The 24,652-nt window shown below is 45.1% G+C and overlaps 1 protein-coding gene across 1 annotated transcript in view; it reads right to left on the reverse strand.

The window, feature by feature from the left end:
* LOC308199595 (uncharacterized protein) overlaps positions 1-24,652 on the reverse strand; it is a 149,345-nt gene that overhangs the window by 39,479 nt on the left and 85,214 nt on the right. Inside the window, exons 6-9 of the mRNA XM_080603968.1 lie at positions 17,923-18,035; positions 12,908-16,380; positions 8,942-12,348; positions 708-7,324 (exon numbers count right to left, since the gene is read on the reverse strand). Coding sequence (XP_080460094.1) covers positions 16,361-16,380; positions 17,923-18,035 — 133 coding nt within the window. The 3' untranslated portion in view covers positions 708-7,324; positions 8,942-12,348; positions 12,908-16,360. The remainder of the gene's footprint in view (positions 1-707; positions 7,325-8,941; positions 12,349-12,907; positions 16,381-17,922; positions 18,036-24,652) is intronic.

A 24,652-nucleotide genomic window follows, 5' to 3' on the forward strand; every position in this document is an offset into this window, starting at 1 on the left:
AAGGCCAGAACACAGAAACAAACTGCATCCCCAGGGCTAAGTGGGGCGTTCCAGCTCCTGGGCACCAGGTTGCTGCACACTCCATGGCTCCATCACGGGAAAGGGCTCGTCTGCCTGTGCCAGGCTCCTCCATTCTTGCTTGTTAGCAAGTCCTCTCAGCAGCACTCCCCTTGCACACACTAGACTGCAGCAAGGCCAGTTTTTAGCCAGAGGTGTGCTTCTTTTTGCGCACCAGGACCTTAACAAATGGGAGAGACATGCCATCACCGTGCCCTTTTAAAGCACGCTTCACATGGCTGGCAGGTACAGACTCACCGTGGTGCTGGCTTTTTGTATATCACCAAATTGCTGCTGAGATACAACAATGTGGAAACAAGCTCACCTCGTGGCCCTGCCTGGAGGCCACCAGCCCGGCCCCTGTACCCAGCCCCATCCCTGATCTTCCACTGCTGCTGGACAGCACAGACCAAGGACTCTCATCCCTCAAGTTCAGATGTCAGGACTAGGATGATGTAGCATAATGCAGTGTCTGATTAAATCTTTTTAATCACCTCCATGAGGTCTAGATTTCAGCTCGTTTTAACCACACATGGCTGCACTTATGAAAGCTTTAACTAATCGGTCACTCAGTTTGGGGTGAAAAGGAACATAATTTCGGTTCATGCACATATTATCAGATGAATGCTTTATAAATATGTTTGACTCACCTAAAAGGTATCCTTAAATAAAGCAGTATACTCTCATCTTGAAAACCAGAAGATTCAGTAACGAGGTGGTGCTGAAAAAAAACAAGTCAGGAAAACAAATGAGATGCTATGGTCAGAGTTAAATAACATAAATAACCTTAACTCTGCCCTCCATTTTCAAGCAAAATCAAAACACCAGGCAAGCCTAAAAGTACGCTGAGATGCTTTCAGGAAGCACCCAGGCTTTGAAAAGCAGCATATGGATAACAGCGCCATTGAACAAAACATAATGAATCTCTCTTATTAAATCTCTGCCTGCAAAATCCATTGTACATAACACATGGCCAGGCTTGTGTTAGTCTCCCCTCGGCTTAAACACATCATCCCAATCAAGGCAAAGGTCCAGGATATACAGTTAAGAATAGGTTCAAATATTTCTGGAGTTTTCCAGCCAATAAGCTTTTGGGATTCTGAGTTGCAAACCAAGTTAGGAATATTTCCCAGAGATTAAATTAATGTTTTACTTTATTCCTTAATAACATGCATCTTAAATTAAAAAAATAAAAATATAAGCACTTCTGCTGCATAATCAGGTAATACTGTATTGGATGAACAAGTTCAATTATGATTGATTATTTACAGTTTTGTTTACATTCCTGCATCTCCTCATCCTCACCAATGCCATGTGAGTGCAGGATGAGTGTCCAACAACATGACTAACATCTGTCACGTGTGCTGCCTTCCCTCACGTCCTGCTGACCCAACCTCCTCTTACCACCTCTCCCCCCAAACACAGAAGAAAAATGTGCATTGAAATGTTTTCTTTTAGTGGGATTTTGATGTAGGGGATTATTCCTTTTCTTTCTTCCTTTCCTTCTAAACTGATACTTGACTTAAAAGGGGGCAAGGTATCACACTTGTGTTCCAGGAAAAGCCAAAATGTAACACACTCATTCTTAACATACAATTTTTGCATGGTGCCACCTTGAGTCATTTTCTTCTTGTTCTTTCAGTAAATACCCTAAAGGGAATAAAAAACATCTAAGGCTGAACAAAAGGGCTCCAGACTAACACATAACAACCTGCTTTTTAGTGGAGTTTGGTGAACCCTTGAAAAAAGCCAATAGTCACTTGACTAAATGCTGGACTCCACTAAGCAGCTTTTTTAATCTACTTGTGCATGTTTCCAGGTAGGAAGGAGTGAATACAAACACAAGCACAAGAAAGCACTCTCAGGCATCGTTAGATGACACTGTGAATCCTGTTCCTCATGCGGAGTGCACAGTGCTGACCCAGTTCAGACTCTCGCTGGTGGCTCAAGTCTGCTCAGACCACGTAGCAGCAGGTTTCATATCGGGTCAGCTCCTTCCCTCGGCCAACATACATCCTGCAGCAGGAGGTCTGGATAATCCAACAAAGGTGAAACAACACGTCAGCACCCAATCTGAATGAAATGCATGTGACAGGGTTAACCAGAAATTCCCCGATCCTGACACCAGAGCTCCCCGGACCAAATTCTCTTGGTTCATTACCCCCTCACGTTGCTGAATTCCCAACAGGTGAAGACAAGAAGTGGCACATGACCAAACTGGCCCATCTGAACTAAATTACCTGCTTTCGCATCAGGTGTCAGCTATTGACCATTCCTAGGTGGTTCCTCACTGCAGACCCAGCTTGGTTTGCAGCAAGCACTCGTGTCTCCTGTTTCAGAATCCAACAAAGCTATAATAAGTGGTTCTGGGTGCAGCTGAACTTGCAAAGCAGCACAGACACAACCCTGGCACTGCATCCAGTCACCTTGGTTTCCTCTCTACAGAGATGCTGCCATGTGGCCACCATACAGCAACCAACTTTTTTTCATTAAACTAATTGATTCTAAGCAGGAAGCACTTTTTAATTTCCTTTAGCATTAGAAGTAATGTTAGCCTCCATAAATGAAATGAAAGACACCTCCCAAAATGCATTTTCAAATGTTCCCTAAATAGCAAATGACATTCAAATTGGATGCAGCCAGAATTGTAATTGGAAGCTGCAGAGAGTCCTCTTTCAGGATTCATAATAATTGCAGTTTCACTGAAAAGGTTCATGTAATAAAAGCCTTTGCAAATAAGGGCCAGCTACTCCAAAACACGCAGCTAATTCTGGTCACTGCAGCAACACACTGTGCCCATAAATTCCCTTTAAGCAGCCAGGTAGTTACATGGATAGTGTCACCACATAGCTACAGAAGTGCAAAGAAGAAGGAATACAGCTGGGAAAGGTTCACAGAAGGACAAGTGCAATATCGGGTCTGGAACAGCTTCTATATAAGGAACAACCAAATGGGTTGGGAAGTTTCAGCCTAGAAAAAAAAAAATAAAAAAGATCAGGACAATTTAACAGAGGTCTACAAAATCCCGAGCTGACTGGAGGGGTGGGTGGGGATTGCCTGTTAACCTTCTCATCCAACCCACAAACTAGGAGTATCAGAGGAAAGTAATCAGAAACAGGTCCACAGCAAGTGAAAGGAGGTGGTTCATCATATAACAGGCAGCAGATGCTTGTGAGATGCTGTGGGTGCAGAAAGTTTACAGGGGTTCGATGCAAGACTGGGCCAGTGCTTGGAAGGGAGAGCCAGAAAGGATTATTAGACAGAGAAGTCTTATCAGACACAGCAAATATCCTGAGCTGAAAATAATTAGAGCCCAAGAGAGTACTCAAGGGAAGTATCATAGCTGCTTGCCTCTTCTCACTGTTCTTCAGGAAAGCAATTATGGCCAGTGGGTTTCTGGAGAGTTAATTCTTTTATTATTTTATACTTTTAAAGCAATCTGCCTTTACTGGGTCCTCCATGCAGTGCCAGGCACCAACCTGACCCAGCTAACCCCCACAACTCTCCTGGAGAAGGGGAGAACTGTGCGAAAGAAAAAGACGCAGAGAAGCCATCTGATGGCAGGGAACAAGAAATGAAAAAAAGGGAGGCAGACTGAGAGGCAAACAGATGAACACAGTTGTATAAGGTGGCTCTTATGACTCTAATCCAGGTCTAACTAACTTCAAATGAGAGGGAGGAGAGGGCTGAGCATTTGCAGTTGTGCTGTTTTAGCTGTGATGGTGCTAGAAGAGCAAGGTGAACTTTACAGAGAAAGGGAACTTCTTCAAGTAAGTCATCTGCTCAGGTGGGGAAAGCAGTCAGCCTCCTGGACATACAAAAACCCTTTATCAAGTCAGCAAAAAAATCTGAAGTGGGCCTTGTGCATCCCAAAGCTCATCTCCCGCCCTGCCCCAACTCCACCACACTTGACCTAGTAACAGACGCTACCTCTCCCCCCAGCCTCGACTCCCTGAGTCTCAGTAAGACAGATGATACCCAGATAGGAATCGATAATCAGGTGGAATGAGGAAAGATGCATCATGCAGCAAATGGATCCTGAAAAGGGCAAACCCTGGTGAGGACAAATGATTGAGAGGGGGAGTTTGCAGTGGAGCAGAGGAAGCCTTGCTGCTCAGCTTTTCAGGCCTTCAGGAAGGGAACATTTTGGAAGGAGAGCTGTGTCCAGAGAACTGAACACAGTCAGGAATCCATATTCCTGCCAGCGTCTTCCTATCTCAGTTCTATGAGGTTCAGACAGGAGGGATGGATCCAGAAATAGAAGACAGAGGTCGCAAGCTACAGAAACGGGGACATTTCCCAACGGTGGGACGTGAGGCAGAGGCTTGGGCCAGACAGCTAGCCAGACGGCTCAAGGAGGGCTCGGAAAAGAAAACAAACCTTTTCATCCCAAAGTCACTATTTTGTTCTCCCGTAACAGCAGAACCTGGCAAAAACTGCAGAAAACAAGAGGCCTCTTTTCAGACCATAATGCTGTGACCGACTGGGCTGCCAGCACACTAAGAAGCCCATTCCTTCAGTCCTCTACCTCTGTGTGGGGAAGGACGACAAATGCGCCTTTTCCAGCAGCTGCTGCACAGCCTGCACCAAACACAGGGTGCCCGGAGAAACGTTACCTCTGAGAAAATTATTAAAACGGGGCTAATTTTGCAATTCACACCTGGGCCACAAATGTGAAAGAGTTTGCAATAATCTCTAATGAAATATTACATTGTTTAAAGAGTTCCCAGAGAAATTCACCCTTAATTGATTTTTGATCTGTGAAAAAACACTGCAGAGAGAGAGAGAGAGAGAAAAGATATTAGTCATACTCCTGTTTTATCACTCCTGCAAGCGCTTTCCTTCCTTTGTTTCCTTTGTCCCCAGAGAATCAACATGACACCGAAGAAAGCAGCCTGGAAGACACTACAGAAGTAATAAATAACACTCGCACAGGAATCTTGTTTGAACAGCGCTGTACCCCGCACACCCTCCTAAATCATTCTGCAAAAGGTGAAGTGGTCTCCGAGGAGCACTCAAAAATTAGAGAACATGGGTTTGTAGCTAGCACTGTCCCAGGCAAGCCCCGTGGGCTCAGGTCTTCTCCATGCAGCCCGTCCTCTGCTAAGGAGGGAGGCTGGATCTCTGCCATTTGCTGGGTCACAGGAGCCCCCGGCAGGACCCGAACCAGCCCCTGGGGTGGATGCGTGCTTCAGCTCCCTCACAGAGTGCCACAGGGGAGCTTATGCCAGGAGTGAATGACATACAGCAAAAGCCAAAACTATTGACCGCAAAAGGCTGACAGAAAATTCATTACAGCATTCGTTTTCAAATCAGGATGAGCCAGGGTACGAGCAGCTGTTAAAGCCGAGGAAGCAGGTTGGTATTAACTGCCAAGTTAATTCACTGAAAATCACTTCCAAAAACCAGCAGCAAACTGTCACAAAGAAAATGACCAAGGAGTAAAATACAGTTAGAGGACACAACAGGAAATGCATCCACAAGCATCACTGGAGACAGAAAAAAAGAAAAAACAAAAACACAAAACACAACACCTGCTGATAGAGATGAGTGTAAAACACTAACCGCTTGGTAAGAGTTTAACAAACATTAACAGCAGCCAGAGCACTTGTTATGGATGAACAAGGGTTAATAATAGAAAAGGGGAAAAAACAAACAGATTTTCTTAAGAACTGCTGTATGGAGCCACATCATAGACCGATTTGCCCAAACAGACACTGTAACATCTTTCATGGTAAACGAGTTGTGATGGATGCAACACCATGTTTAAATCTAGGAGGTGGTGAAGTGGAAGTCTCTGGGCATGCTGAAAGTCTTCGATAATAAAGACTTTGATAAAAATTACAGTATTTATTAAAGAAAGAAAAGGAGAAGAATCCTCCAGAACTATGGAAAACCCAAGAAAAGTCAAGCCAATGAAAGAAAGATGATCCAAGTGACTGCAGTAGAGGGTGAGGTGGTTTTTCACCCTGCAAGCATGGTTGGGACAACCAGGACTCTACAGTTCTACACAGATTTAAAATGCCTTCAAAAATAAGAATGTCTGGAAGACACGAAGCATTTGCAGCATTCACCAAGCAGCAAATATGAGATTCACCATAAAGACCACCAAAGTAAGAGCACCTCCTAATCATGCAGCTGGAAGATGATGACCAAAGCCTTAGCTGCAGCACTACCTCCATTCTACACCCAAGCAAATTTGTCTCTGAGATTTTTCCCACTCTCTACTTAGTGCAACAACCTGCAGCATCAAGCAGTACCTCTGCTAAGATGCTGAGCACCCTGGTTTTCCCCCGGTATCTCACCCCTTTAGATTCAGAGGCTTTCACCTCTTTAGATGAGCACTAAAGCTGTTTCTCCCCATGCAGCTATACCCCAAGCACTTTTGCTCTGAGTCTGTGCATCACCACCTCGGGCTGTCCCTGTGTTTCCCTGCTACCTTTCACCCCACTCACCTCATCCACATCTATCTGATGGAGATAAACAAAGCAAAGTGAAGGCTTGGTGAAGTCTCAAAGTAACAAGGGAAAAAAACCAACAACAACAACAACAAAACAGCAAGTTACTTGTTAGGATGAAAGTCATTCCACCCACACCCAGCTCAAATATTTATCTCTGGGGGAACTGGACCAGAACAGCAGCTGAAAGCTGAATTCTGTGGGCAAGTCAGAATGCCCTGGCTCCTTCTAGCCTGGGCAGAAATGGCCATTGCAGACCTCGCTCAATTTCTGATCTGGTTCGCAGTGCTCCCTGCTTACTGCTGGGGGCACCCAGCCAGGCAGGTGTGTGGCCACAGCATGGCTCGGACACAGCCCAGAGCAGGAGCCTGACCTTAACCACAGGCTGTGAGCAAGGGAGGGCGGCCCCGGGGAGGCCCTGAGGAAGCTTTTAATACTGGTGTTCTCTATTTTAATTCATCTTCTCATTGATGTATTTAATTATATTTCTTTATAATTTAGCTTTGGTTTTTTTTGTTTTGTTTTGGTTTTTTAATGATTAAAAAGTACCCAAGTTCAGATCTTATTGGGGATGGTGTAAGAAACAGCATGCAGCGTATGTTGTATTTGGTTATACTAGTTAATCTTGAGTTCAGTCAAGCTCCAATATGTTTCACCTAGATAACGAGTTACTATATCCCAACTAAATCATGGTAACCACCCGCGTGCTTACTTTTAAACAACAACAAACATGACATAATTGATTAAAAGGACATACGTTATGATTTCCATGCTCAGGTCAGTTGTTGCTTATGTTTGTGTAACCAAACCTGGAAAAACAGATAATGCATTTCCTTCAATTTTATACCAATAACATAAGAATCATAACATGGTTCTTACAGGAACTACTGGATCAATTTTGCCTTTTGTAAAGGATGTGTTGGCTTACATTCCCATCAAGCGGTTGTGCATTTCAGCTACTGCTAGGGAACTGTTCTTTACAATTCAGATAATACACCCAACCAAGACTGTTCTATAATACAGTTGCTGAAGCATCTGAGCAAAAATTGCTCAGATATTATAGTATAAGGGATCTCTCTCTGTCAGAACTAGTGAAATTTCAACCTCGGATGTGGGACTGGGGAAATTAGCCCAACAGGATTTGAAGAGGGTAGTTCACCTGTGACCACAAGTTGGTCCTTAGGTAGGACTCAACTGGGATCAGTCTTTTCTTTACAGGAGTGGAGAAATAGAAGCATCAAAGGGAAGCTCTGCCTGCAAGCTGTCCATTTCAAGGGCTTTTCTTGTCTGTACCAATCAGAGGAACCACTTTCTGCATCTCTCCCTTGGCAGCTTTGTCTAGATTATCACACTGAACATCTGGGGCATTTCATAGTCATCTCAAGAAGTATGACCTTAAGTTACAAGTTACAGAGTGACCTGCAAGATTGTTCAAGAAAATTATGGATTTGACTTCAACAATACACAAATTCGTCCAGCTCAGATTTTCCTGTGCAGGTCCAAAACCGCAAAACATTTTCTCACAACTGCAAAGAGCATTGCATTTCTTCTGCCTCCATTTGTTGTGTATAATCATGACAAGTTAATTTTTTAAACTTCAACATCACTGAAACCAACCCTTCATATCTCATACAGGTGTTTGTCTTCTGGAAAAAAGGAGCAAAAGAATCAGCAATGTCCCTAGAAGACGACAGGTGCCAAGGTGGTCCATTCAGAAAGAAATTTCAGGTAGCTTTTTCAGAGCAAGGCTCATTTTCAGATCTTAAAAAGCATCTTCTGTGTCAGGTGCGTGCCTTATTTTGCAGGCTCAGAAGCTAATGCACCAGGAGGCATGATGATCTGAGCAAGGTCACAAAGCCTTATGGCAAAGACAAGGGGAGCTAGGTCCCACTGGTCCCAACCACAGCTCTATCACTCTCTGGATGCAGAGGCACCTGTTTTGTTGTTTAAGGTACAATCTAGTGTACTTCTTACCTGATCCCTTTAAATACAATGCTCTATGTACTCAATTTGATTTTTCTGCTTTGAAAGTCTGCTCCTTACTAATTCACATTCATCTGCCTAGTTGTTCTTGTTCCTTGTACACTGTCATTTTTCTAACTGCAACATATTCAACTACATCATCCTAGGCATTTTATTTGTGTGGTTCTGCTCTAACGGCTAGCTTAGCTGTTTCAAATTATGCCTTGCTTTCAGTTTCGCTTGAGTGTAAAAATGTCGTGTAAAAATGAACTACCCTTTGATGAAGGCTTTCAGACATTCCATTTGAGGAACAGCATGCAGCTTTTTTGGGGAGCAATGGGAGAAGGATCAATCCAGCTTTTGTTTTACAGATTGCTACAATAGATAGCTTCCCCATAGGGAGTGTTACAGTACTATATTATGCTTATATAAAGGGTAATGACTAGGAACTTGGAGAAATCTACCCTTAGGAAGTGCTTGACGAGTGAGAACAGCAGGTGTGGAGGAAGGAAGAAAGACTAAATGTCTTTCTGTCCTGACTTTCTCTTCTTTTATGTTTGGAGACTGAACTTGGAGTCTGAAGCAAGTTGGCTCCTGCAGGTACGTGAAAGCTGAAAGATATGAATGTGGCAAGACAGAAAACCCAAACAAAGTGAGGAAACCACTAGCCCCAAACCCTGTCCATAAGCAGGTGGCCTTGAAAGGGGTTGTTTTCAGCAATAGGGTGCTCTTTAGCTCACTATGGGAAAACGAGGCAATTACAAGAGGGGCTGGATAAAGGAGAAAAAACAACAGCATGCACACCACTAAGGTGCAGCGGGGAAAAGCTGCTTTATGCTGCAAGAGCCTCTGGTTGTGTCAGCAGCAAGCTGAGGAAAAAATAAAATAAAATCTTGGATAGGCTCCACAAAGCCATTTTGGCCCACACAAACCTTAAATGCAAAAGGTATCATCTCAGCCCTTGTAAACATAATGCTAAATGTGCCTTTTTGTTGCAAAACAGCATAATGAACCCACCACAGGAAAAAAAAAACAATCGAGAGATATAGATCTGCTTCATGTATAATAGGCAAAAAATATGTAAAACCCACAAAGGGAAGACCCCAAAACTGCCTACGAAGATGCATGTCCAGATGAAGTCTGAGTTGCACGTGGCTGCAGCAGACACAGCTGCCTCAGGCAGCAGCTCAGGGAAAGCACGCAAGCTTCTTGTGCTAAAGCAAAGTCACATCCCCGAGCAAAAGCCACCATGAGAAGTGTCTGCATTCATGGATGTTACACTCGAGAAGGGCAGGAGCAGAAGCCATCACATGCAGGGCCACCCTCCTGTTCCCACTCACTTCTCGAGACTCCAGGCTCGACCAGCCTCTTCCCCTTTCACAGTGCTTTGAGGCAGTTTTAACAAGACTTCCTCTGCCTCCCGCTGACTATTTAGCCCTTCTCTCCACACAACACACCAAACTGCCACAAACGCAGACTGGAACAGTAGATGGCTATGGTGTGCATCCATTTCTAGGCTGGGTTTTATGAAACCAGCAGCTCACAAACAAGCAGACAAAAAGACGGTGAAGTATAACATCAGTGACCATGCTGGACAGCAACAGTGCTCCGCAAAGAAGGAGACGCAAAGGTAACAAAACAGAGCCAAATTAAAATGACTCTACCAGTCACAATACCACAAAGACAATACGAGTCATAACTGAATACCAAGAGAGACTACAGAGACTGAAACTCCGAGCAGCACAGTCAGTGCAGAACTACTACATTAGCCTAAAACACAACTTCATCCACAAAGCTGTGATACAAAAGCTGTAGCAAACGAATATACGACAGACACACAAGTACCAGAAACAAAGCGAGAATGACCTCCACAGTCCCCACAACACCTCTGCAAGAGAAAACATCAAATGGTATTTGAAGGAGAGGAATGGCTCTCAAGCATACTACAACCAGAACTTGGTGAGAGGAGAGCAATATAGCAATACTTTATGAGAGCAATATATAGAGGGGATAAAGGGAAAGGGAAAGGGAAAGGGAAAGGGAAAGGGAAAGGGAAAGGGAAAGGGAAAGGGAAAGGGAAAGGGAAAGGGAAAGGGAAAGGGAAAGGGAAAGGGAAAGGGAAAGGGAAAGGGAAAGGGAAAGGGAAAGGGAAAGGGAAAGGGAAAGGGAAAGGGAAAGGGAAAGGGAAAGATCATCATTAGTGCAATAGACATTTCTGGTCTAGAGAACTCCCCCACACTGGGTAAGATGCAAGGCAATGGAGCCTAACAAATAATGGATTTGTATGCCAGTGAGCAAATTCAGCACTGGTCAGAGAGCTCCCATCCAAATACAACTGGCTGAGGAAATACTAATTCTTATGGCAGAAGCAATAGGATTTGGCAAAGTCTAGCTCTGGAAGCAGAGCACAAACAAAACACACACTTCAGAGCCAGGGAAGCCGCAGCCTTACCATAGCCTAGACACTGGCAGTTGGAGGTGCAGGGATGGAAATGCTGTCCGGCATCCAGTCTGCAGAGGAAGATCTTCTGTGCCACCAGCAAGTTGCATGAGCCAGGCTCCAAGCAATTAGGATCCTCTCTGATGCTGCTACACCGCTCTATGTGTGAACTGCCAACGTACGGTTTAAGATCTGGCATACAAGGACTGACTCCTCTTTGATTGCTAGAAACAGCCAGGAGGGTAGAGCTAAAACCAAGATGAAACTGATACAGGATCATACACAAGCGATTTCCCATCTCCAGGTTACAACCCCATACCACACAGTGAAAGCCGCACAGCTGACATCCAGAGATATTACAGAGACTCAGAGATTATTAGGACTTGCGAATGATCTAATAAAACATCTTCCTAGTCCTGCTGTCCCCCAAAGGCAATGCCTGGACAAACACACATTACAGCTGCATTAAGACAACACAGCTGCTATATAAAACAAGAAGCTTTCTCAGAAATGCCGTAATAAGAATGAAGGTGAAGTCAAACCAGTAGCAGAGAATGGGGACCTAAGCTATCCCTCATTCAAAAGAGCAGCTAATACCTGCAGTCATAATAATCAATAGAATAAGTCCATCTTGCCTTAAAACCTGCATGTAAAAAAGGATTATATATATATATATATATTCAGAGTCAGTAAGGCTTCAGGAGGGAAACCTCGAACAAATGCAGAGTGGTTTTTTTAAAGCTACAGTCTGCAGCCCAAAATATTTCCTTTGCCACCCACTGAATCCGAAATACCAGTGCTTTGCCACGCACTGCAGAATGGGGGAATGTCCTCAAGGCTGCATCTCTCCCTGAGCATTCTCCCAGCATCAGCAGGGACTGCTGCGATCCCAACCCCAACAGAAGTTCAGAAAACTGCCCAAAGACAAGAAAAGTGTCAAACAAGCTAGCCAGCTTCAATGCCAGGATTGGACAGCCTCCAGGAGCTACACGAGGCCAAGCTTTCTTCTGCAGGGTCTCCCACCCACCTTCCTGCCCAGATGAGCATTTCAGCCTTCATCCAGAGACTCCCAAGTCCACCTGCACCCTTCCTGAGAAGGTTTCTCCTTTTCTGCAGGTGAAGTTAAAGAGGAGAGAGGATGTCAGAGGTCTGGAAAGTGACAAATGAGTGTAGAAATGCTGATCGGAAGAGGCGAACGTGAAGTGCACACTATCCTCGAGGGACCTTAGAGCAAAGTAGGAAGGAGCTTGGCATCAAGAACAACACCTTATCATTAACTGCTTCTCGTCAGCCTTCTGCAGAACTGTCAGGTGCGGCTGCAGGAAGCACTACAGAAAATACAGTGAAGCCATTTGGCAACAGGTTAATCCCAACACGTGCTTGTTCAGACAGCAGGCTCCAGGTTGCTTGCTGTGCTTTTGTACCATTTACCTGGGAAGGAAATAAAGCCAGATCATTAGCACTGGGCTACGATAACAGCAAGAGCAGAATCAGCAATTCAAATAGCTATGAATTAGCTAAAGAAAAGCTGCAGAAAAAAGAACAGGGCAGCAAGCTACTGCTGGACAGAGAAGGACTCCTGGAGACTTGAGCCATGCTAGAAGTCTGCATCCATTCTGGCACCTCTCGCTCCCGTGTGATTCCAGCTAGCAGTGCTGGTAAGAGGGCAAAAGATAAAGACGACACGTAGGTGATCGTCAGTGTTGCTGCAATGAGCAAGCTAAGGATCACAGGATTACAGCCCGCCTGCCTGATCTGGGACAAACAGCCCCTTTCTGCAGGACCAGCCACACGTGGGAAGGAAGTTAGATCGAACACACACATCCCCACTCTTGAAACACCCCTAAATCAGGACAATCCCCACCACGAGCCCAAGACAAAAGCAGCTAGCAGAGGAAGGTGAAACAGGAGCGAAGAGACTTGGTCAGCAGGGAGGAAGGACGGAGCACCGGCTGACAGGCCTCCCACAGATGCTGGCAGAGGCACTCACTCATCATCGCAGGCAGGTCCCGCGCGAGGCCCTCTCCTGCCAGAAGACAATCCTGCCCCAGGATCGCACCACCTGCAGGAGAGACACTCTTGCTGCATTTTCAGATGCAAGCTGCAGATGACAAGAAACACACTGTGAAGCGCAACCAGAGCACCTTACACAGATGGAGCGTATGGGATTCAGGCTCCTGCCTGCCGTGCCACGGGAAAGCAACGGTGCTATGACAGATGGCAGAGGGCACTGGGATAAACTGGGACAGCAGGGGACCAGGAGACTGCAGAGTCTCCATATTTGAGGATCCTGCGAGCAAGACGACACCCATCTGTCAGGGACACTTAAGCAGCGTTGCTCTGGTTGGGGTTGGAGACCACCGACCACCCTGGTCTGCATGGCTAGGCCTCATCTGAGGCCTTGGGACGTTCGTTAGAGCTGCAAAGCTCGAATAAACACCGCGACTATGCTCCCACAGCCCAGCTGTGCCAGAACAGGGGTGCACCTGGTTAGTAACACCACACAGTGTTCATCCCGTGTTTCCTTCACCGGGACCGGGAGGACGGTGGGGATGGTATTCCCACTTGGTCAGCGCTGACAGCTCGCTTGCGGGAGTCGGAGTCACATGAAGTCAGTGAGAGGTGCTGCCTACCCGGGCTGGAGTGGTTATTGATTTCCTACGTGACCTTGGCTAAGTCACTTAACCTCAGTTTCCTCATCTGTATATTGGGAATTATGGGACTTTCAGAGTGCCACAAATTCATCAGAGGGAACTACTTAAGAGTCCTATTATGAATTAATGGGATTTCCCACTTCAAAATTACTCCTTTGAGGATTGAAGCAGTTGGACTGGGATATTCATAACCCTGACTACTTCTGTAAGTGCAGAGCATTTTATTTTACCTTTTTTCCCCCTAAAAACACCCATGTAAATCATCTAGCTCGGGAACACACGGTGTAAGCATGCCCAGGTTCAAGGCTCTTTACAAACACTTGCTTAAATGACTTTGGCCTTGTCAGTCATCCATACTAACAAGCCCCTCTCCTTGCCCAATTCATACGGTTCCAACCATACGGAGTTTCACACCGTGAGCTGTTGTGGTAAGAAGCTCAGCTGGGTTCTCGTAGTGTGAAGTCTGTTCAAATTAAGCTGCAAACTGTCACGCAATGGCTCCCTGGAAGAAGTAAAAATCCAAAGAATCATTTTAAAAACTAAATGTAGTTACGGTGTCTTGGTAAGCCCAAGAAGGCTGGTTCCAAGGTCCTACTGCATCTGTGGTGCAAGCTAGTACAATGTCATCACCCATGGCAAGGTCCCAATCACTTGACACCCCCCACGGAGCCAGGCCTGCAGCTCCCCAGACTGCACTTTGCGCTACTGCCCGGCATAAAACTGTCACTTTGCTTCCAAAGACCGACCAGTGCATTGATTTGTAGAGCAATTCATGGTACCTTGAGGATGAAACACAGGCTAGTGTGGTGAGAAGCTTAAAACAAAAGGCTTCTCTACAGTGGGTACTTTTCCAGGGAAGCTAAGATAAAAATATTCAGTGTTTGCGCCTTACCAAAACCAGCGCTCTGTAAGCATGCTCACTGATCAGTACCCACAGACTGACACATCCCTTCAAGACCACAGGACTAAACCCACAGAGCTTTCCTGTGCTAACTTGTTCCTCCCTGGGGAATTAAAACACTTCTGAGACTGAGGAATACCTCTGCCCCATCACAATCCCTCACTCCTTCCTCACCCTTCCCTTCATCCTCCACACAGTCACTTGGTATTTATTCTCCTCCATTTTATTTGGATTTTCTCTGAGCAGAGTCATTAATCTTCCCCATAGACGCACAGCTCTGACAGCTAGGGTCTTGACACCTCCAGTTCCAGTGAAGGACATTATCATACTCTTCTTTTTGCTTTTTTCTTCCTTTCTCTTTATAAAGAAACCCTTCATACCTCACCAGCCACAGGGTTTTGATTAGAAGGCCATGCAGACCGGGGTCATGTGAACTGGAGACAAGGGGGCTGTGGGGGAGGAAGGCGAGGGAAGAGGATGCGACTCCCACAAGGAACTCCCAGGTCCCACTGAAAAGGTCAGCATGCTTTTGAGTCATCCGCACCGCTCCCTGACACAAAAAAATATACTCAGCCCAGTGCAGAGATACTTGATAAAGAGTCTAATGAAGTGGAAAGAGTGTTGCACGGAAAGAATAGGCCTCTCTCATCCTGACATCCCATGATGCTCCATCGAGTTGCTATGGAGACTTAAAAGAGAAGGGGGTTTTGTTGTCTTGAAGGGCCTTCTCCCTTCCCAGCAACCTTGACCTTTTCCAGTTTTGCGTGTTTGTGTGTGTATGTATTTTAAAAAGAAAAAAGAGATAAGGAATTCCATTTCTTCTTATCTGGTCATGGCTCAGTGGCTGGCACTGATGCATGTGGGGGGCCATCAGCCTGTCTCAGTGTGTAGATTTGGAGAGGATAAGAGCATGAAAATGCAGAGGGGAACAGTTAATTAAGGCTGATATTGCAAAGGATGCTGTTTGCTGAATAATGAATTCCATATGCTTCAGAAACACAAGTGCAATTAAAGGTGCGAGAGATGAAGGGCAGGAGAGGAGTGATGGGTCATACATTACCATACAAAATGGCCCCACTGGCCCTCCAAAGCTAGGGGTTCAAATAAAAACGTTACATGTATTACAACCAGAGATTATTTCTCATAAACAAGGCAGAGGTGTTGCTGCCAGTACCCACGGGTGAAGAAGGGTTACCTGGAGTTGACAGCCATTAGAGAGTGATGTGAGAGTCATTTAGACAGGTCGCAAGCACCTTGCTTTTTCTGATACCCAAATCAAGATGAATATGGAGTTAAGCAGACAGGCTAATGCAGAATAATGCTGCTTGTAAGATGTTCGTGCTTATTCTGTACCCATTATCCAAAAAAGCTACCTACTTTCCATTTTCAGCCAGCCATACAGTCAAACTGAGATGTTCAGAGATGGGGCTGTCACCAGCAGCCCATAAATTGCCCCGTCTTTTGTCCTTCCCAATGCCTGATGCCGTCTGTGTCCCACAGAGACTCACCCCCCCCCCCCCCCCCCCATCCATCTCTTTCCCAATGGGAGAGGGAGAAACTTGGTACTAGTGTTTGTGCCCTCAGCTTGGGTCCTCTCCTGCCTACAGATCCTGCTGTTTCCCAGGGAATAAGCTTCTGTGCCCTAGTGTGCCATGAGACAGATAAGAAAGTGAGAAAAGATGATGGAAAAACATTAATTTTGCAGGACAAAAGCCCTCTGCTTTGCTTAAGAAAATTTTAATACCAAAAGGGGAACGAAGACAGGAATCGTCCCCTGCCATAACCTCTCCAACAGAAGAGATAGCCAATGAACTCGACCTGAGAACACAGCCACCTCCAGGATCAAGGCCTGGACTTGGACGGAGTGCTGAACTGCCCAGCCCCATCCTTAGCAGCTGAGGGTAATTCCTGTCAAATAAGAAAATCAGAATTTGACACCATCTTGCACCTGGTTTGCTCATGCTGTAGACTAATGAGAATCTGCTCTCTAGGACATCTTTGAACTTCTTTCAGTGATCCGTAATAGAAGCGTCCCAGGGTCAGACTTCTGTCCGTTAGGGATTTAGCCTCTCTGACCCTGAGGAGATCTAGGATAATGTTTACGGTCACCACTAACCCTGTGTCTGTGCACCCCTAAATTAATTCCTTACCTTGCAGAAACTCGGGTCAGTGCTGTGCTAATCTGAATGAAACCCCTGACAAGTAATCTTGGCAGCTGTCTGTTCTCCACCCTCCGAGCCTGGGTAAGCTTTCTCAGATTCTGACTCACTTGAAGCAACTCCACTGCACTTGCTGGTCCTGACAGCTTGCCACATTACCGCTCCAAGTGAGAGGAGAGTACAGAAAAAAAATCATAACAAAATTATTGGAAAATATTTCTCTTTCAGCTGAGAGTGCTGTTGATACGATCGCCTTTTCATTTTCTGCAAGAGTATGTGCGCGCGTATGTGTGCTTCTCTCCCCACCCTGTCTCTCAAACTTATGATGTGAGCAGTCGCCTGGGCTTGTTTGTCCATTCCCAGCCTGCCAAACCATTTTCAATAATAAGATCCATCTCCTCCTGCTCAAGGCTGTATTGTCTTCATATCCTTGGAGATCAGATGTCTGTTCTCCCTTTTATCACTTGAGCTGCACGTGTTTTGATTGTAAACACCCTGATAACACTCTTGTTAGCCCCTCACAAGTGAAATAATAAAGGATAGATAACATTTCTAGCCATGATACTTATACTGTCATCCTACACTGAGATAACAAGGAGCAGAAAGCCTGTGAGTCTGTCTTGCTCCGATAAGGATCTTGTCACCATAGATACAAGAGAGATAAACTTTCTAAAATAATATCCTTGTTCATGTCACTTTGCTCGAGTTGGATAAATGATGGTGCAATTCCTCCCTCTCCCCCCCACGAAGTGTATTTATGGTTTCTACCATTCACATCACTAGTGAAACAAGACCTTGATGTGTTACAAGGCAGGCAGAGCACACAATAATTCACATTTCTCACCCAGGTGAGAGCAGCTGACAGATATCATCTCGCATGATGATGTTTTGTGGGCATCCGTGGGGAAACGGTTGTGATCCCAAGCACACTGCCTGGCAGACTGAAGAACACGCCTGAGGCTTCTTGCAGAAGGGTGCTACTCCCATGGCCCAGACAAACACGAGTTGTCTGCACACAGGCGTGCTACATCTCGCTGTTCACAAAACCCACCCAGAACCAGCAGAGCCTACTGCTGCAGCAAAAACCAGGATGCCACCAGCTGAAGCCACTGCCCTTTTGCCATTTTTGCTCTGAGACCGATTATGTGGAGATGAAGGACTGCATTAGAGGGACAGGCTGCAGGTTTCACACAGGTGAACATGCACTTTCTCCTAGAATAACAGTCGTGAAAAAGGGTGCAGTTGACCCAGACCATGAAGCTGGAGGCAGGAACAAACCCCGATGCCTTACCCCAGGCCAGACTCTGCAGGAGGTCACTCCTCACCACACAGCACCAGCAGAGAACAGGACAGAGCAGGGTGTAAAGGACACAGCCCGCATCCAGCAGCCTTGCTCTGACAACCCTGGGAACAAAGAGAAAAAGCCTACATGAATGTATTGCTCTTCCAGTACACATCACATCTCTCTTGCCATAGGATCCCTCGTGCTACCAAATCTGCCCCATGTTCCTCAATGGCCCAAACTCTTCCCATCTCTCCCTGTGGGATAATTTAGGGCCTTTGGTGTAGTGACAATGACAACGGTGCTATACCCTTCCCCTTTGATTTTGATGTCTGAAAAAGATAATCCTGCCCAGGGAACAGAGCACTGGAGCAGGTGCCAACATTCAGAGCCTGTCTTTATCCATGGTAACTACAAGAGATGCTTGACATTTATGTGTTGAAGCATTTCTTAAATGAAAAATGGCTTTGCAATCAAAATGAATACGTGTGCAGAAAATCTCCAATTTGGTTGAAAGTTGCCAGGCTTATAAATTGGAAGCTGAATGTTTCTCTAATAAAGTAAAATAAAACACAATAAAATTATGATAGTTATTCAAGAAATACACCCAGCTTTTCCAAACCACTATAACCCTTGAGAGCTGCATTTTTGTTTGTTTCATTTTAGGAAAGTATTTTTATTCTTAATAATACTTTCTTAAGTCTTTAAAAGTATAGAAAGAAAATGCTTTTAAATTGACTTTTTCACCTCATACAAAAGTATGAGGTGAAGCACCTGGCAGTAGTCTGCCATACTTAGCTGTCTCCTTGCAAATGGCAATGATCACCATAAAAGCAGCTGACATTTTACTGGTGACTGGTTTGTATGGTCTCCATACCATAGGAAATATAAGAATTTATTCTCCTCATGGTAAATATTGACCCTGGCTCGCTTCACTGAATATTTACCTCTTGGGTCAATAAATCATCATGTTCATCTCAATAGAAGTCAGTATCTGCTTATTATTATATTAACCTTTATGAGGCAGATAGCAGTTGTTTTTCCCTATAATATGATATTGCACAAATTGGATAACTAAGAAAGATTTCTTTGTGATAGAATTTTTGACTTCCAACTTTTTTGCTCAATTTGAGGCACATAAAATGAAACATTTAATGCACCACATGGAGCTATCTTTCTTTTACAATTGGCTTTTGGCAAATATATTAAGAGTCCTAGGACAAGTCCTGGGACACCTGGAAGATCTACACGTGGATGTGTGTCTTCTGGCCAACATGGTGAAATTGCTGCACCCTTTGGCTCTCACAGGCAGCTGCACGTGGTCAAACTTTTGTCCTGGCCAGGTGTTATTAAGCCTTGTGAGAGCACACATCACAGGATGCAATGAAATGTAGCCAAGATTTGGGAAGAAGAGGAAAACAGATATGCAAGTTTGCGAGGAAGTATGGAAGGATTGCTCAGCAGAAGGTCAGATGGAAGGAAGGATGGACAGAAAGAAAGAAGCCTGACAGGAAAAAAGGGAATCTTCGTTGAACAGCAGAAAGGCCATGTGCTGAAGCTGAGACTGGTCCCTGTTCACCAACATGGAGGAACATTTTGGAAAAAGAAGGAGATACCTGGTGAGGCAATGCTTGCTCCCCTCCCGTCTCCAGCCTTTGTAGATTAAAGAGAGCATGGCACTTCTTCAAAAGTGCAGAAGACAGCATTGACATTCTGGCAAATTCATCCCTTCAATAAAAATAAATGATTTCCAGGCTGCATGTGAGATATGGCTACACATATGGCTGGCACATTTTCCTACACATTGCTTGAACTATCACTATCTACCTCATTGCTTCGTAAAGCACTATGAGATACAGCTTCTCAACTATTAAAATTACAGTATAAAACATAACTCTCCTTCATATGGTAAGCTCAAAAGCTCTTTTAAATATGATATACACTCCTCTTCCCTTAGAATCTAGATTTTAACTGTGCTTCCTTCGCATGAAAGTACTGCCCACAGATGCCATCCAGACTTGCCACCCAGAGGAAACTAAGTACTGCCCATACGTTTCATTTATCTGGTACTCCAGTACATACTCTGGTACATATCTGCCCAGTAAGGGGGTTGAGCGTTAAAAAAGAGAAAACACTGAATGAGAAGGATATTGTGCCAGAGGGTGGAGTAGAAAAGAAACAGTACGAAGTCATATTCATAATCAGTATAAAACAACGCTGCAGTTTGCTGATTTACTGTGGATGTAACTGTGGTCCCAAACATCCCTCTGTTTATAAACACTCATTTCCAAAGGCTTCTGAGCTGCCGAACAAAAACAAACTCCAGCCATGATATGTGATAAACAGGAAACAAGCCAGAGTAAATACTGCAGTGGGAACAAAGCCTGGGATAGCAAATACAGAGCCACAAGGGACAGATACCACACAAAACACGAGCGAAGCACACTCTCGTGCACGGTGTGAACACCTACTGTCAAGCAAAGGTTAGAACTCAGCTGCAGCCTTGAGGGCTGCAACGCCAGGTTTGTCAATGGGGAGAACCAAGCCACATTTTAGAGTAACATAGCAATGCCCTAGAAGGAATCCAGGCTTTTCCTAAGGGAACTGTCACCTTCAAAATACAAGAGAATTGCAAGGCTGGGCACTTGGGCTAGATGGCTTCTGCCGACGATAAAATCCAGGTTAATCCAGGCGGATGCTGCGGCTCTGTCAGCAAACGGCGGCTCCAGAAAAGCCAGCCAAGAAGTAACTGTTCCTCCTCTCACGTGCTAGGCAAGAGCCTGGCTTTGCAGAAATCCCACTTCACCCAAGGCACCCAACTTCTCCAGCCAGGAAAAGACGAAAACTCTTCCTGAGCGGCTCCACGGGGCAAAGCATGTCTAGTTCCCTTTGCCAGGAAAGGGATGGACTACAGCCATCTCAGCCAGCCTAAGAACAAAGTGAGCATCATTAACAGAGCAGAGAAGGCAATGTCAGACAGCATGCCGAACAGCAGCTGAGGACAGGCTGCCACCACCCTGTGTGAGCCCAGGCTTGTTCCTTGGCCAGAGGCTGCAGTGTGCACAGGGACAGGAAGGACAGCCACATCAGCCACCGCACCACTTCACCAGCGGCCAGCTTTCAAATGCACCCATCCTGCCTCCGAAATCCAGAGCTGAACAGCTCTGAGGATGAAGGATACCTCTGCTCAAGGGCATGTTTCAAGCTGATGGGGCTTTACAGCAGGGACAAGGGTGACGACCCCAAGCCTGTGTCCCAGAGACAGGAGGCTTCCTTCTGTGACTGGAAGGCAGTGGCCCAGCAGCACATGCTGGGGGGTGGGGTGGGGGGGAGTTACATCCAGTCCAAAAACTTTTTGCCTTTTTTGTCTCGTTTTTCATGTGATGGAACTGTAGGTTTTCCTGCTGCGCTTTAAAAAGGGCAGGAACAATAACCTTTGCAATTAGTACTTGGCAGAGCAAGCTCCTGTCCGCAATAAATTAACGGAACCAATTAGGGAGGAGGGAAAAATAATCAGATGCCATAAGGTAAGTCCTGGCTGTGCCAGCCTATGAGCAGAGGCCGTTCTGGAGCACAGTCAGGCGGGGATATCCCGACGGGTCTGAGGAGGGCCAGGCCAAGACCTCCTCGCAGTGCCCAAGCCTTGTCCCAGGCAAGGGAGGGGAGGAAAGTCACGGAAAGTCAATGCGCACTTCTTGTTGAAACCTGTCGTATGGGATTTATTGCCTTTCTCTCGCCCCACTGATGGCAACCACACCCTGAAAGGGCCTATCAAGGAGTGAGGTGGCCAGAGACCAGTTCCCTCACGAAAGGAAGCTCTCAGTTGGGATATGATGGGTGGGTAGCACTGTGTTATAACCTCACCTCCTCGATTTGTTTTCTCAAAGGCCTTCAACTCCTCCACATTGTGCCTCATGTCTATCACTACCACTCCACCTGGATGGTCCGTTCCCTGCTATCGGGACATTGTGGACAAGCACTTCTTACCCCTATCAATACTTAGGCTACTTTAAATAACACCACTGATTTTTCAGCCCCTACCCAGTCAACATCTCGCCTCTCCATCCCAGAGCCAGAGAAGAAAACTGTATTTCAACTTTAGAAAGACATTTGATCCAGCAACCCATGAAAGATCACTCCGAGAAGCCATTCAAATCTGCTAGGACATGAGAGATGTTGTGTGCTTCAGAAAGTGGGTAAAGAACCATAAACCAAGCAAAATGATAAACAGCAACTTGTCAAGATGGGGAGATGTACCTGGTGGGGTTCGGCAGAGATCACTGTTAGACCCATCTTTTGTCACCTCTACATTAACGAGCTGGAAAAAGAAGTAAAGAGCAAATAATAGAATTGGCAGACCAAGCTATATTAGGAGGTGTTGCCATCACCAGGGAAGGCCAGGAACATAAAACAAATTAGAAGACAGGTTAGAAATCAGGGTGGAAAATAAAGAACAGGGGAGAAAAATGTCTGTCCAGACAGATTTACAGAGTGGATCAAAAGCATTCAAGCGACCAGAAATTCTGCTCTGCAAAGGATTTTGGTATTTCAAATTTGTAGGTGCTGTTAAACAAAACCCAAAACTTTCCCCATAATAAAGTGCCTTGGGAAACAGCATTCCTTTTGACTTCAACACAATTAAAACATTTTAAAAGGCAGTCACTATGAAAGGATACACATAACATATTCCACTCTGAAAAATATCAAAAGAGGGTATTTCAATATTGTCAGAATGTTCCCTTCACAACAAAATTTTAGACACATTTCCATTCCAAAAGAAATTTTCCAAAGGAAAACTTCTGAAAAAAAATATTACTGACCAGCTCATGTCAAATCTAACCTTCAAAAGAGCCATGTGTAAACCCCTTTTTTGCTTGCTTGTTTGTCTGGAAAATAGAGGAAAGGAGGAACAACATAAGTGATATTCAGCATGAGGGTCCTACAGACAATATCAGTATTTATTCCTCAAGGTGAGTCACTCGGGGTGGGGGGGGGAATCCAGTCCCACTGCTTAGCATCCCAAAAGCCTGGGGGTAGGGTGTTGGCCTAATTTCCCAGCCTCAGAGTACATCCAACTTTCACCTCCCAGGCTTTTTTCTCAGCAGCCTTTTTTCCTTTAGCACAAGCTATATAAACAGTCAATTCCCAGAAACAGAGCTGTAAGAAAATATTAATTCTCGTAAGAGCCCCTAGCATGCCTCTTCGGTCAGCAGCACAGGAAGCTCAAAGGAGCAATGCAGTGTATTCATGCACCCAGAAAAAAATCTCAAGTAGCACATTCTCAATTTTTATTTTTTTTTTTAAAGTAAACTCTGTCACTGCGTGCAAAATAGCATTCCAGGAGCAGGTCAATGAAATAAGCAAGCAGCTAATGGAAGCATTGTTTTTAAAGCCATACTTAAACCATAACACTGTGAGGCACACTGATAGTTCACCTAGGTATCTCCAACAGTTCATCTAGATGTGCGTGCAATAGAAAGAACAAGATTTAAACAAGACAGATACACACACAGGGCCAATAGGTATAGAAGGGCTGAAGAAATATACAGCTCTCGGATTTTAAGTACGTATACAATATTAGATGGACATGCTCAGAAATCTTTGAAGGTGACATGATGGGCTCTCAATGTGAAAGATCACTCTACCCAGAAATTTTTTCCCATTCTGGCTTGCTTTCTCCTAGTGGATTAGAGAGCCAGCACATTGTACCATAAATGAATACCCAGCCAGCGCTGGCCTCCTCCCAAGCCTTAAATTGTTTATAGCCCATTCGATCTCCACTTACAGCCTTGGTTCTGCTAATCGAATCACATCTTCTTTCAATAGCCAGACTTTTTTTTACCCCCCTTTTAAACACCATCTTATCTAATCTGCACAATTTGCATTTTGTCAAGTCTGTACGTGGTACAGGAACCCAGTAAATCAGATTTAATAGAGCAAAGAGCTCTTATCTAAAGCTCAACAATCTTTTACTTAAGCGTGTGTATTTGTGCTTAAAGTTGAGATTTGTGAAAATTGTTTTGAATCACATTCTTTTCCTCGAGATTTAGGGAAAAACATGGTGCTAAGTTGTGGCTGGGTGGAGTCTGAAATTCTCTGTTTTTGCCACCATGTCTCCTTCTCTACTTCAAGACCCATGGAGCAGAGATCCTGCTGCAACCTTTCTCCTCCCTGCGGGAAGAGGCTGCCTGGGATAGGCATGGCTTATCTGATGCCACATGGGCACCTCTGAACTGGAAGAGGGACCACAGTGCAGTCCGATTCTCTAGAATAGGTGTGTAAGTCAGCTGTGGCACAGCGAGAAACCCAGAAGAGCTCTGCATGTCTCCCAGCACCCGAACAGCTACTGCAGTGTGGCGAGCATGGTACCAGACCATTGGCAAGCACAGTGGACCTCTGAAGAGTACTTCACTGCTTCTCACTTCTCAGCTGGCTTCTGCAGCATTCAGCCTCTTTGACTTCCCAAGAGGACACAGCTGGCACGCTGTCCTTTGGGTCACTGAGAAGCAGGGAGCCTTGCAGGCTGCTGCAACTCACTGCTTCCTGATTTATAAACGCTTTTTCTCCCTCTATTGCTTATTCACGCAGAGATCTTACCTTCTACCACACACCCACATGTACTTACAGAGCAAAAACCTTGGCTAATTTTAAGGCTTTTAACAACAAGTTGAAATATATCATTACAAATATATCTTAGAGACTTATTAACAGAAGGTTTTAGGAGAGGACCATGAGCCTA

The sequence above is a fragment of the Anser brachyrhynchus genome (assembly GCF_964034855.1).
Source record: "Anser brachyrhynchus genome assembly, chromosome: 9".
Classification (NCBI taxonomy): domain Eukaryota; kingdom Metazoa; phylum Chordata; class Aves; order Anseriformes; family Anatidae; genus Anser; species Anser brachyrhynchus.